Here is a 14708-nt window from a genome sequence, read left to right as displayed (position 1 = left end):
AGTTACTGTGCAGAGTAGTTCTGTTTGGTAATGAATGCAACCGAAGCTGTATGGGTGTTATTTCTGCTAAAACAAATATACCACTTATTGGTGTTGGGAATGTTCTCTTTTCAAAAGATATGAAGTAAACGGCTTTCATTGTAAAGTTAATATATAAGCAGCATTTTTTCTGTGCTTCAAGTTCTCCCCTTTTCGACTTCCTTTGATTATAGTTCACAATCAGATTAAAACCAATTCCCCAAATTATCGTCAGGAGTTCCCCTTCGGTTCAGTTCAGTTTCGCACGTCACCTAGAAATTTAGCAGAAAGAGGATGTATTAACCCTCCACCAACAGTCCAAACCTTCTCATGGACTGATCCGAAGGACAAAGGTGTTAAGCTGCACTAACAGGAACAATCTAGTTCAGTACCGTTTCCATTACAACAAGGTGGCGAATTAAGGTTTCGACTCCGCTTTAAACACACCGAACGCAATAATACTAAGTATAGATGATAAATTCTGCAGTTAACCGTGCTCGAGTGTACGATGCTGATAGTGTTTTATTACTATGAAGTATTAGTATTTCTCCTGTCTGTGTCAGTGCTGTGGTGTGTAAGTAGGAGGAGATGTTAAACTGATGGGTAGGTGCAGTGTATGTTTATCTCTCGCTCTTTCCGTGTGTGCTGAGCACCCGGAGCCAAACCAGGAATTGGCTCATTTCACTGTCAAACGAAGCTGGGACCAGTTGCTCTTGAACACAGAAACACAGTTCAAAATCACCCAGGCTCTCTATGGGACACGATGCCTCGATGGATCCCTTTGGCTGCAAAACTCATTTTCTCCTGTACGAGATATGCATCCTGGCAATAGGTAAGACAATCATAAGGTGATTCGCGTTTGATCATTAAAGAAAGTTTTGAACTTAGATAAACTAAGCGACAGCTCAGGTGTTGGGATTCTCTGCCAAGGGCTGAATCTAGCCAATCTGACTTTGTACCTGGCTGGAACTTTTTTGGGAAAAAAAAATTACTTGCAAATGGAAGTTACGACAACATCGCCCTTTAGGGATAGCCCACACTGAGGAGTTGCACTTGGTATACGAGACCAGCCAATAATAATAAGAATTTCGTTGGTAAAGTGATCCAACAGGTCACATTCATGGGCTGTTGGTCCAAATCGGTGGATTATTTCTGCTTCAGTTGAGTGCCAGCCCCTGGTTAAACAAGATGCTATAGCGGGGAGGCTACCCAAAGCATCAACCACCGTCTGAGCCTTTAATATTTTTGGTTAGCAGGACAGGAGCTGTTACGACGCTGGTCATTCGGTTGACCCGAGAGGCTCCACAATCTGGATATACCTTCTGTCTTACCTGGCACTATTGCATTAAAACTTCCTTCAACCCTTTCAGGTCCATTTCAATCAACCTTTTACTAATGACCAAACAATCCTTAAAACTTTCTGAACAAAGTTGATCAAGATTATTGTGGGCAGAGGTAGTATCATTGGACTAGTAATCCAGAGATGTAGGGTAATGCTTTGGGGACCTGGGTTCGAATCCCCCCACCCCCAGGGTAATGGTGAAATTTGAATTTAATAAGAATCTGGGATTGAAAGGCTAGTGGTTGAAACCATTGTCGCAAAAAAACCCACCTGGTACACTGTTCTGCAATCCTCACTTGTCCTGGCCTACATGTGAATTCCAGAGCAATGTGGTTTACTCTGAAATGGCCCAGTGAGCTGTTCAGTTCAAGGATAATTGGGGATGAGCAATAAATGAAAATAAAATCAGGTTTTTGTGTTGGAATTAGAATCCCTCATTGGGATTGGCTAATTTCACTGTCTGCTAATACATGTGACAATAATAAATCAAATCAAATCAAAAACCAAGTGGGAAAGTGATATTAAACATCGCAAATCATGAACTTGTACGCAAGTTTTTCGCTCTTTCCATAGCAGATACTACCTAAAATTAGAAAATGGAACTTATTTGACAGTAGGCAATGTGTACACCCGCTCCACCTTTTAACAAAATGCTAATAATCCTACTGAGAAAGGAAATACCTGAGAAACAAAGAGAGAATACGCAGAGCGGATCATATCTGTGTGTTTCACTGGGTTATAGCAATTGAATTCTATTAAATAATTATAAATTCCAAATTCTCTTTATTACATGAATTTGCACAAATTTCACTACCAGCATATTTTAAGTTTGTATGTTTATGTTACCGCTGCCATACTGGGATACCAAATAAATTGAGAGTGTGTTCTTGTGATTGGACAATAAATGTCAAGAAAATGATTAATAGGGAAATTTGTCAAACCCTGAGATTATAGTTCTGTTTTTAAAGTGGCAACTTTAAATAAAACCATAGAATAAGTGCAGGATTATTAGCTGTGATTTTTTTCCTAGCCTTCCATAAGTGAAAATTCAAAGATGACCAGGGATTTTACAATGTTGCATCATTACCTGTAAGATCTAGAGATTAAATGGGTAATTGGTGGAATTTATCAGCTTCCTTCATTATTGAGAAACTAAAAGCGAGTTCCAAAATGCAGGGGGCATCAAGCTCAAAAGGAGTGAAAAAGTAGGCAAGCAAATGAGAAAGTAATCATGATGGAAGCGCATAAGTTAGAGTTATCAAAGACAAGAGGTGGAATCTGATTGTTAGATATGATGAAACCATGGCCCCACAATGGCAAGACATTGAGTTGAAGCCTGAATATGACATGTGGAGCCTTCAGTCAAAGATTTTGATTGGTCTAGGGGGGTGGAACCTCTCTGCCCATTGTCAAACATGGTCAGCAGTCCAGCTGGGAACAGAATTTCTACATTAAGAGTTTCTGGCATTCAATCCCTCAGTGGGAACCCATATAAGTCAAATTTGATGGCATGCATGTCACATGGAAGGCCAACTTGCAGGGCAGAGAGCATCCCAGCTAGTCAGGATAATTGGTGGAACCTTGGGAGCAACTGTGGGGATTTCCAGGGAAGGGGGTTTTAGGGAACCTGGCATGACACTTGCAACCCAACCAGATATTTTGATTGGATTATCCAGCCCAGTGATGGGCAACTAGTGGCCTGGGAGCCACATGTGACCCATCTGGGTTCTAAGTGTGGCCCATTCAATATTTTGTTAACCGTTATCCACACGCAGAGTTGCCACATTCTGCTGATTTCCATCAATGCAGATTTTTCCTACCTCTACACTTGAAGTGATACATGTGTAAAGCAAGAGCAAGTGAAGTGAGGTGCCTGCTGATTGACTGTGAGAGTTGTGTGTTCCCTTTGCATGTAAATATAAGTGTAAATATTTCTTTTGTTTTTACTATTTGAAACGGATAGTTCTATTCATATATAAATGATTAAACATTTTCTATAACTCAATATGAAACATTTGGCGTGTATTATATGTATCTAATCTTATTCATGGGGTCATGGTTAGTGAACAAACCTGATTTCAGCAATGTGGCCCACTGAGGTGAAGGAGGGTCACTTATGTGGCCCATTCGCTAACCTTGGCTGCCCATCACTGATCCAGCCTGTTTAGTAGCGAGCACACCATATTCATCCCAGGGGCATGTGCATACAGTCCAAAAAAATCCCTGGGATGTATTTTGGCTCTTCGCAACATTGTGCAAATTTTAACTTCATTGTCTAGATAGCAACCTGGCGGAGCAGGTCAGATTGATTGTAAACACACTTAATTTTCAACCCATTGATTTAGGATAAAACTTAGCTGATGAGAACAATGGGTGGGGAATTAGCTCCACTAGATCTCCACCTAGGCATGAAAATGAAAATTATCCCCAATTTGTCACTGTTGTGATATTGTTAAATAGGTTTGCATATTTCTGATCTGTCTAATTTCTGTGGAATTAAGTGATAAATGCTAAAATTGTTTACCTTTTCATATGTGCTTCAATATTGCAAAAACTGCAAATTTGAAAAAGCAATATTTAATACTGGTTTGTAAATGTAAGTTATTTCTGAAAATGCCACAGTACATTAAATGACAATTGTGAAATAATTTAGCAAATTTTAAACATTAAATTCTCCTAATTTAATAGTTTACTGAACATTTTCTTCATTGAGCAAAATATAACTGGAAAGATATTCCAAATCTCTTCCACTGTTTGTTTCTCTTAACGTCCTTCTCCTAGTCTCTTTCTTTAGTTTCAGTCAGTTTGTTTACCAATCAACATTTCCAATTTATATGTCAATAAAGGATTGGTCTGCATGTCTCTCCACAAGCCCAAATTTTCTTGCATGGGAAAAGCCAAAGATAGTCCACATACCATCAATATTTTTATCTTTCAGATGTCTGTACGAATAAATTGATTACAGAAACTTATTTTGAGCATTAGCATTAGAGATTTACCAGTGGAATTTGGGAGAAAGTTCGATAACTCTAATAGATTACATGCTGGCGGCAATCTTCAAACTGTAAATGACTTTTCAGCCATTTGATATTCCCATTTTCTGGGTGGTACTGCAGGCAACATTGATATGGCTTAATTAATTCATCTACCATTCATGACTCAAGCTTCAGAGGAACTGATAGCTTCAGCAGGATAGGACTCAGTGTTTCATTGCTGCCTGCTGCCCACAATAACAGTGTTAGCAAGTCACGCACCACACATCAGAACAATTATACTTTCAACCTTATTAGATAAGAGAAAGTTAAAAATGGCAACAGTATCATGAATTCCACTGAATGCAACATTTGATCACTGCCTTCTTAAAACCTGAGTTAATTCATTTGCAATTTTATACTAAAAACGAAACCAACAAACATTTCAACTTAATTTATTTTGGAAGCATTCCTAAATAAACAGTAAGAATTTTTCATTACACGGTATATTTTCTTAGTCATTCCATTATATTTTAATTATTGCAACCATATCACTCACTTCACCATGGTGAGCCTTTTCTTTTGAGATCAACTTTGAAATGTATACTGACTGATATCTATTATGTTTGAATTTAGTCAATGGAACATTGAGGGAAAAATATTGAACCAAACAGAGAAACCTCCTTGGCATGCTTTTAATATGGATTAGTGTATCCTGGAAGAAGCTTTCCATAATAAATAGAATACAGCAACCATTACATTGCCACACCATTGAATGTTCTAAATGCTGGCAACTCTCAGCTCTATCTCTTCACCGCCATGCTCAACTGCTCCATTGCAAAATTCTTCACTTCCATGATCCTTTCCTCTTCAAAACCCATCGCATTCATTGAGTTTTTAATATGTACATCTTTGTACTAATATGTACTTCAGCTAGGCATCTGTTTTTACCTGAATCTACTTTTGTCAAGTGTTTTGGGAAGTCTTTCTATTTTAAGTGCACAATATAAAAGCAACTTCTTGTTCTTATTATAGTAGACATCAGTCTTTGAATTATGATGCTCCAGTATATTTCAATACTCTATCAACACTCAGAATCACAAGATAGTGTCATAAAGTAACATCTTCCACTTTGGGAGTTCCCATCTCAGTTGCCAGGGTCATGCTGGGAAAGAAATCACTTCCCTACAAAGAGGGGAAAGGAAAATGGAATGGGATGACTTTGTCGGGTTGTGTCCTGATGTCCCATGTTGCCAAGAAATGGTCAAAACTTACATGCACAATGACTTCGGAGCAACCTGTCTGTTATTTTTATTAATTCATGGGATGTGGGCATCCCTGGGAATAGTAGCATTTATAATCCCAAAATACCCTTCAGAAGGCAGCTGTGAACAGACTTTTTGATCTGCTGCAATCCATGGGGTGTAACCATACCCGTGGTACTGTTATTGTTGTGGGGCAGGAGGGTGGGTGGGGATGACCAGTACCAAGACTTTTCCCTGAAATGGTGAAGGGATAGGAATATATGTATCAAATTAGTTTGACTTGGGAACTCTTTAAAAAGCAGTGGACGGATCTCAATTCTAGCATTCTGCACTGTATTTCTGGGCTATTGAGTTTTCAGGAGTGCTTTTAAAGAATGCAAACTGGTTCCTGTCAGAAACTTGCATCTGGCGCTCCTGACCTGGCTAGCTTCATTGAGCAAATAAGCAAGTTCTATTCCTCCACAATATTCATGACACTAGGAAGATTTTTAGAGAATCATGGTTCATGGAGCCTTACAGTAAGGGGGCCTTTTAAAAGGTAAGTTCAAAAGGACCTCTTATGCCCCCATGTCAAATTATGCTGCAACCCATTGCCTAAAGTCCCTTATACAAATCTCTGCCCTTCCACTTGTCCTCACTGTCCTCTCATCCTCCTTAGGTATAGCTCTGCCTTTTCACCCACCCGCTTTGTCTCCTTGTGCTCTCTTATGTCAAACTCTGTCTTTCTACCCACTTCCCATGTCCTTTTGTGTCCCAATGCCAAACATAGGCACATCCATGCCCGTTGACCCTTGCTGCAGTTTCTAGAACTAATGAAACCATAGTGTATAAGCTTTGAAAAAAAACATAATCCATTGAAAACTTTTTCCAATGGAAAGAAAGTCTGGAATAAGCTAATAAAAGTGTCAATGTTCCAGGTCCTTTGAAGTTTCAAAAACTACAAACCACAGATCCTTGAAATCACTTAACTTATAACCACACATATTGTGAAACTGACAAAGCCTCATGGCACCAGGCGGGCCTTTTAAACAGCCCACCCCCACTGGCAGCCCCTGAGGCTTCCTCCATACTTTTTCCTGGGTCGGCTGCCCCCACATTCAGCCCCCTGCAATGAAGGCATTTTCTTCTGAGGTGGGTGGGTCAAACCAGGTTTTTTTCACAACTTCCCCATCCACTTTGAGGATGAAAATACAGGCCATATTTCCAAGTAGAGTTAGTTGATGATCTGAAGGGTATTTTTTTGGTGCTTGTGTTCCCATGTGTATTCTACAGTTGTTCTTCCAGGTCAGGCTTTTTCAAAGTGGGGGCTGTGATCTGCAGGAGGATCAAGGGCGGGTGTAAAAAGTGTCATGATGTTTCATAAAGATCACCTGACTTAGGTACCAATAATTGCGCACAACTCTAAATGTGGCCAAACCCCACTGCCTCAATTTTTTACTTCCTTGGAAATTATGTTTGTGAGCCATACAGGAGATGAATAGAATGAAGCACTGAGACTATTGGTTACGCGTTTCAAGCAGGAGAAGTAGAAAAGATTTTGTTACATCCTCTGGCTGAAGAAACCAACTTATGTGCAGTGAGAATAGGAATAAACATAGTTAATATTAGCCTCAAACAATAAGAGGCAGCAGTGAGCAGGTCAGCAGGCCCTGCATGTACACTTGGTACCCAGTGCCCTCAATGTATGTGCTTTTGGCACAAATTCACTTGGAGGTGGGCTTCTTTCATTTGCGAGCAAGACAAGAGGACTGTGGCATTGATTGTTTTGTGACAAGAAGGAGACAGCCAGAGACACAAATAAGCAGTGTATCTACTGGCCAGGATGTCACATTGGAATTTGCAGAAGAGAGAGCTGCTCCAGAGAGTGTACGCCAGGGCAGAGCAGTGTTACTGTTAGCCCTGTACAGAGTGCCAGGGCCTTCAGTCAACAGCCTACAAAGAATAAACTAAAAGCAAACAGTATAAGATAATTTCTTGAGGTATGGTTTTGTTAATAGCACCAACGCAAATCAGAATGCAAAACCCATGTGTTTCATATGTGGGGAAATACTGGCACGAGAGTTTAAAACTCTTGAAACTGTGAAGACATCTGAAGACTAAGCATGGCAATCTGGAGAAGAAACCTTTGGATTTTTTCAAAGGATGCAACAAGAATTGAAATCATCAGCTCGAGTTCTTAGCAGAAATTTAACATTGAATCTCAAAGCACAATTAGTCTCTTCATGGTGGCTTACCACATAGCTAAAGATAAAATGACCCACACTGTTGCAGAGAGATTAATTCTCCCTACAGATTAGACATGGCTCACATCGTCCTAGATGAGAGGTCAGCTGAAAAGCTGAAATGTATCCAACTTGGTGTTAATAGTGGCTCACTGAATTAGTGATATTGCTGAGAATTCAGAGGTACGGCTTATTTCTCATTTAAAGTTAACACAGGAGTTCTCAATCTAACAGCTGAAAGTACAATGTTACAGATTGTGCAACCTTGTTAGTTTACATTTGACATGTTGAACATAATTCATTTTTTTGAGGAGGGGCTATGCTGCTTGACATTATCAATCAACATGACTGGTGCACTGATCTTTGAAGCATTGAACAGTTAAGTGATTAGAAAGTGCGGGCTTGACTGGGTTAATTGCAGAGGAATCACAAGTGATGGAACAGCCAACATGACTGGATTAAGGAAGCAGCTGGTGAGGACATTGTCTGGAATCATAGCTTTATTTAACGTGAGGTATTGGCATCGAAAGGAATTCCATCCAGTCTTGAACTGATGTTGAAAGGAGCTGTGAAAGACCTGAATTTCATTAAATGCAGCAAATTCAATATCAGGTTTTGCAAGCCTCTGTTCCAAACTGGGGGCCGAGCACTCACATGTATTATTCCACACAGAGGTACATTGGCTGTCTAGGTGTTGGATACTTGACTGAGTTTACAAACTGCGGTATGAAATCCAAGCTTTCCTCCTTGAGAAATCGCCCCGCTGACTGATTCGTTTGATGATGAAATTTTGATGCTAACTCTGTCTTACCTTGCAGACATCTTTTCAATTTTGAATGAACTGAACCTAAAATTGCGAGGAAAAAATGATGATTGTTTTTGGCACTGGCAACAAATAGATGCTTTCCAAAAGTCATTGAAAGTCTGGGAACTGCGAATAAAAACCCAAAACCACTATATGTTCTTCACACTGTTTTGGCACATAGAACAAAACAGAGTCAGTAAGGGAACTGTTGATAGACTGACAAGAGTCAGTTATTAATTTACAACTGACTCCAAATGAGGAGACTGTACTGCTGCACCTGACCTGTGACAATATGTTAAAAACACACAGCAAGTCCATGAGGTTGTCATCATTCTGGAGTGGCAGCTCCCAGGAGTATCCAGCACTAAGTAAAACAAACATTTTGTTGCTATTGCCCTTCACAATGACTTACATGTACGTGGTGGGATTTTCCGATCTCCCAAAGGCAAAGACTGCACGACGGAAATGGCTGAACTCTGCACCTGATATGCATGTTGCTCCCTCATCCTGTGAGCCAAGAACAAAGAAAAGTAGAGCACAGGAGCAGATCCTTCAGCCTCCAAGCCCGTGCTGATCATGATGCCCTAACTAAATAAAAAAAAGCCTTTTGCCCTTACTCTTCCTGTACCCATTCAGATGCCTCTTAAATTAGAAAAAAGTTTGATAAACGTTGTTCTAGGTGGTTGAGGTCAATGGTTAGAAGGCAGTAATGAAGGAGTCTTGGCTGCTTGTTGCAGTGCATTCTATATTTGGTACATGCTGATGGTAATGTTGTGGAATATAAAAGGAACATAGTTAGCTTCTTGTTGGTGATGGCACTAACGTGGCATGAAAGTGATACGCTATTTATCAGCCCAAATCCGCAGGTTGTTCAGATTTTGCTACTCATTGGAATGGATAGCTTCAGTATCCCAAGAGTAGCAGATGGTACTGAAAGTACAAAATCATTGAAGAACATCGCTACTTCTGACCTTATGTTGGAGGGAATGCCATTGACAAAGCAGGTGCAGATGATTGGACCTAGGACACTACCCTGAGAAACCCCTGCAGTGATATCCTAGAACTAAGATGATTAACCTCAACTCCATAACCAGAATCCTTTGCTTTTGTAGATTTCCAACACATCTTGACATTGAGAAGAGCTCTGAATGATAATGCTGCAATTCTGATCCTGACCTATTTTACTGGGTCATGGTACTGCCTTAGGAAGATTTTTTTCATGTTTAAATATTGGATCATGGAAGCACTTGGGGTTAGAGGCAATCTATTGGCACAAGCATGGAATGGTGAGGAAATGAATTGTAGGAATTGAGACTGCTGCTACTTTGAGATCCCACCCTCTTGTGGGTGCATGTGGATATCTTGGAAGGATCGAATCAAATTTGGTTATCATGTCATTTGCAGTCCAGTGCCATGTTAACACTGGCAGGCCCAGATTTTTTGCCATAATATAGATGATCTCTGGCTTATGCAAAATAGTGTTGAGGCCCTGGATCCAGAAGTGTTGCCCTTGATTTTGGCACCCACCATTTTTGCCAGGGTAAGTGAGGTGTGGGGTGGATGTGGGTTGTAGTTTTGCACATCAGTGGATGTAGCTGTGCATGTTAAAGTATAGCTGCCTTCAGCCAGATCCAAGTTTTACCAGTGAGGCGTCCAAAACAATACTTTTCACTGTATCCCAATACAGGTGTCAATAATAAATCAAATCAGAAGCAAATAAAAAAACAAAACTTGTGGGCTTTGGACCTTTCAAAAGCTGCCAGAGTTCTTTGGCATGGTAGGGTATCCCTTTGGAGAAGTAGGGTGGACGTTCGGATAAGTCAAGTGACATCTTTTGAGAGAGGCAAGTTGCACTTTTGGAAGGTCAGGAACTATTTGAAAAAGGTCAATTAACCCTTAGGATTATTGAAAGTAGACATGAATGTGAATAAAAAAGTAGATAGATTTAATGGAAATGTAAAGCTTAAGGGAAATACAAAGCAAGTAAGGGACCTATCAAACTGTCAAGACATTTAAATCTCCTGAATCTTAATTTTTGATAAAACCTGCAGTTTTTAAAAATCAGTGTTTTTTTTTGTTGATATAAGACTGAGGGAGATCATTGAAGAGTTTGTGCTGAATGATGGATTGCACAACCTATCATCACAGTGGAATGTCTGTCCGCTCACAGTTTGATTGACACACCAAGTGCTTATAAAGTCTTTGAAATGTGGTTATGAATTCTAATGCTTGTCTTTTATGTGATTAAGTAGTTAAAGCAAGTCAAATGTGAAGAATGGAGTTTTATCAATGAGATTTTTTTTAACTCATTTTTTCCCAAGTCAGGTATGGAAACTCAGGCCATGTATCAAGATTAATACATGGAGTTCGAAGAAGTACTAGACAGCATCTAGGACTAGTGTTAACTCAGCACAAAGTCAATATCTTCAGGGGAGATGGAAGGGAAAAATTGGCAAGAAATGCACTCAAAAATACACTCAAGAAACAGTCTCCTCTTATGTTCCTATGTTCCTGAAAGCTGAAGCTGTGCTTCCAAGCAGATGCAATAAGTTATTCACATATGCAGCTTTTTTATGTGTCTAATTTGAATAAGTCCAAAGCTTTCCTTATAACCTGTTGATGAAAGAGGTGAAAGGTTAAAAGTATGACAGACTATAAGTCTGATGTCATTGTGTAGGAAAACGCGCATGCATTTACATATTAGTTTAATTTGTTTAATTTCTGCAAGATTTGCATGGTTGGGAGAAAAGAATGGGAGTTATTGTGCATGGTACTGTATTTAGTCCTTTTCAGAAAGTCTTTCCCTTAGTAACTGAAGCTAGAAATTAAAGGATGAACACATTTGCATTTTTGTTGCTGCTTTCAGATGGCACAACAAGGAAATAATGCAGTGCATTATGACTTCTGAAATATTTGACGGAAAAGTCCTTCTTGTGTTGCCGAAGAATAAAATGGCGAGCTTTGCTTCTATTCATTTAAATGTCTGTATTTGGATCATGGAAAGAAATCCAACCAAAACATAAATGGAAATGACAACTTCAAAGTAACAGCCAGTTGGTTTAATTGGCACTAAGATTGCTTCGCCTGATCATTATCCAGTCATTCCTGTTGGAAAAGTGCTTGTTTGTGGACGCTGGAGGAGGTCAGGCCTCACCTGTCAGGGCAGCCACATACATATAAGCTGTATAGGATGGTACATAAAAGCTGGTCAATCGAGTGAGCTCTGTAGAGTTGTTAGTGTCTGTCTTCTCATTGGCCATTGTTAGTCACATTGTTCAAAGGGAGGGAGGGGGAACGGTGTTGAGAGGATAAAATTGCAAAACGAAAATAGAGATCGCAGATCCTTGCATTTTCTGTGCACAATATTCCCTAGAAACATATAGAAAATATAGAGCAGTACAGCATAGTACAGGCCCTTCAATCTGTGATGTTGTGCCGAGCTATATCCGAACCTAAGATCAAGCTATCCCACTCCCTATCATTCTGGTATGTTCCATGTGCCTATCCAATAACCGCTTGAAAGTTCCTAAAGTGTCCAACTCCACTATCACAGCAGGCAGTGCATTCCACACCCCAACCACTCTCTGAGTTAAGAATCTACCTCGGACATCCCTCCCATATCTCCCATCATGAACCTTATAGTTATGCCCCCTAGTAACAGCTACATCCACCTGAGGACATAGTCTCTGCACATTCACTCTATCAATCCCCCTCATCATCTTATATACCTCTATTAAGTCGCCTCTCATCCTCCTCCATTCTAACGAGAAAAACCCCAGCTCCCTCAACCTTTCTTCATAAGACAAATAGATCAATTTTCTATCACACTGCTGAGGTCCAGCAGAAAAATGTAAGTGATTTTTTTTTAAATTACTTTCCAACAAGTGAAATGATGGCATTGCTCTTTTCATTTGCCAACTGCAGTTATTTCAAAATTGATCAATGATATTACTTTCCTGAGAACCAAAGCAATCAATTCGTCAGTCCATCTGGATAAGGAACTGAATTTCCATCACAGTTTTTGTCTATTTGCAACATACGAAACACCTTAGCTCCAATTTTATTTTAACTGTACGTTTCTCATATTCAAAGTGGGTAGACAGCCAGGCTCTTCAGATATATATTAACATGAAGAATAATGATGGAATTTGGACCCCAAGAAACACTTTTGGTGCAGATTCCGCCAGTGAAACCTCACAACAAACAGATCCAGAAGCAGAAGAGGCCAAGAAAATTAACTGATTACAACCCAAAGTTTTGGAATGCTGAAGCATTTATGTTTCTCACTTGCATTGAGTTGCATCTGAACCTCTCACTGCTTTACTGTCTGGTAAAATATAAGAGTAAAACATAGCTTTGAAATCAAATTAACTGAGTGTCTAAGAATACATTTTTTCAGTTTCTATAAGATGATTCCCTTGTATTGAGGATTCATATGGATTTTCAGTCTTTTCACTTTCTCTTTAGGCTCTTGTGGAACTGTTACAGTTACAGTGCCAAACAAATTGATCCTGGGCACTGTCGGACAACCCCTGTTGCTCCCTGCAAACTACACCACTGGAACTAAAGATCAGAACATTCAGATAACCTGGACTTTCCAAAGCCAATCTTCAGGCTCCATGCTTCTGGTGACTGCTATAAACAATACGTTGACTCCTGACATGGAACATGGACACAGGTTTTTCTTGTCCCCTCCCAGTGCGTCACTGTTGATAAACCCAGTGGAATTACGAGATGATGGTGAATATACGATAAAAGTGACTGTCTCTGGAGTGAAGGTGGTATCAGCTAGTCGACAACTGACAGTAAGTGTCAACGGTGAGTCAGTTTTCAAACTTTCTTTATGTGGCATTCATTTATTAGTGCAGAGTATTGCCCACAGGCAGTGCAGATCAGGAAGGTGAGCAAATGCTTTCTGTGACTTTCCATCCATCCAGCAACAATTTAATACAACTGGCCTCTAAGCACCACATAATTCCATCAGTCTGTCCATGCAGAGTTATTTATAGAATAGAAACTTACAGTGCAGAAAGAGGCCATTCAGCCCATCGAGTCTGCACCGACCACAATCCCTCCCAGGTCCTACCCCCATATCCCTACACATTTACCCACTATCCCTCTCATCTGTGCATCTCAGGACACTAAGGTCAATTTAGCATGGCCAATCAACCTAACCCGCACATCTTTGGACTGTGGGGGGAAACTGAAGCACGCAGAGGAAATCCACGCAGACATGAGGAGAATGTGCAAACTCCACACAGACAGTGACCCAAGCTGGGAATTGAACCCAGGCCCTTGGAGCTGTGAAGCAGCAATGCTAACCACTGTGCTACCATGCCGCCCTGAAGTAACTTAGTGGATTTTTTTTGTCTTGGAACTTCTTCATTCACATTATCTTTCCTAAGAAGGAGCTACACCTCCAGCACTAATTCTCAGTAGATAGACTGCTGATTTTACAGGTAAGTTTAAGATCTCCCAAAGTATGTTCTTAATATGTGACAGGTCTCAGAGTAACTTACTTCAGAGTGAGATTCAAGTTCAAATTGATGCAGCTGGAATATTTTTGCACGTTTGATAAGAGGGGAGGCAATGGTCTAGTGGTATTATTGCTCGACTATTAATCCAGAAACTCAACGAATGTTCTGCGGATCTGGGTTTAAATCTCGTCACGGCAGAAGAATTTGAATTCAGTAAAAAAATCTGGAATTATTAATCTATTGATGATCATGAAACCATTGTTGATTGTCAGAAAAACCCATCTGGTTCATTAATGTCCTTTAGGGGAGAAAAACTGCCGTCCTTACTGGGTCTGGCCTATATGTGATTCCAGAGTCACAACAATGTGGTTGACTCTCAACTCCCTTGGACAACAAAGGATGGGCAATAAATACTGGTCAGCCAGTGACACCCATGTCCCATGAATGTATATTAAAAAAAAATTCCATAGAATAATGCTCACTATAGGTGCAGCTACCTATGAATGTCTCAAGGTTAATTCTTTCATTTAGTTCTTTTGCTGTCTGCAAATATTAGAACAAAGAACAAACAAAGAACAACACAGCACGGGAAACAGGCCCTTCGGCC

General features: G+C 40.0%; 1 protein-coding gene across 1 annotated transcript in view; it reads left to right on the top strand.

Annotated features, from left to right (window-relative positions):
* The first annotated feature begins 716 nt into the window (after positions 1-716).
* The window catches only part of hepacam2 (HEPACAM family member 2), a 105518-nt gene continuing 91526 nt past the window's right edge, over positions 717-14708 (top strand). The window contains exons 1-2 of the mRNA XM_080216815.1: positions 717-850; positions 13092-13442. Coding sequence (XP_080072941.1) covers positions 772-850; positions 13092-13442 — 430 coding nt within the window. The 5' untranslated portion in view covers positions 717-771. The remainder of the gene's footprint in view (positions 851-13091; positions 13443-14708) is intronic.

Source organism: Carcharhinus amblyrhynchos, chromosome 2 (assembly GCF_965287045.1).
Source record: "Carcharhinus amblyrhynchos chromosome 2, sCarAmb.v2.hapA, whole genome shotgun sequence".
NCBI classification, from domain to species: Eukaryota; Metazoa; Chordata; class Chondrichthyes; order Carcharhiniformes; family Carcharhinidae; genus Carcharhinus; species Carcharhinus amblyrhynchos.
The sequence above is the reverse complement of the archived record's forward strand: the minus strand, read 5'-3'. Positions and strand labels throughout refer to the sequence as shown.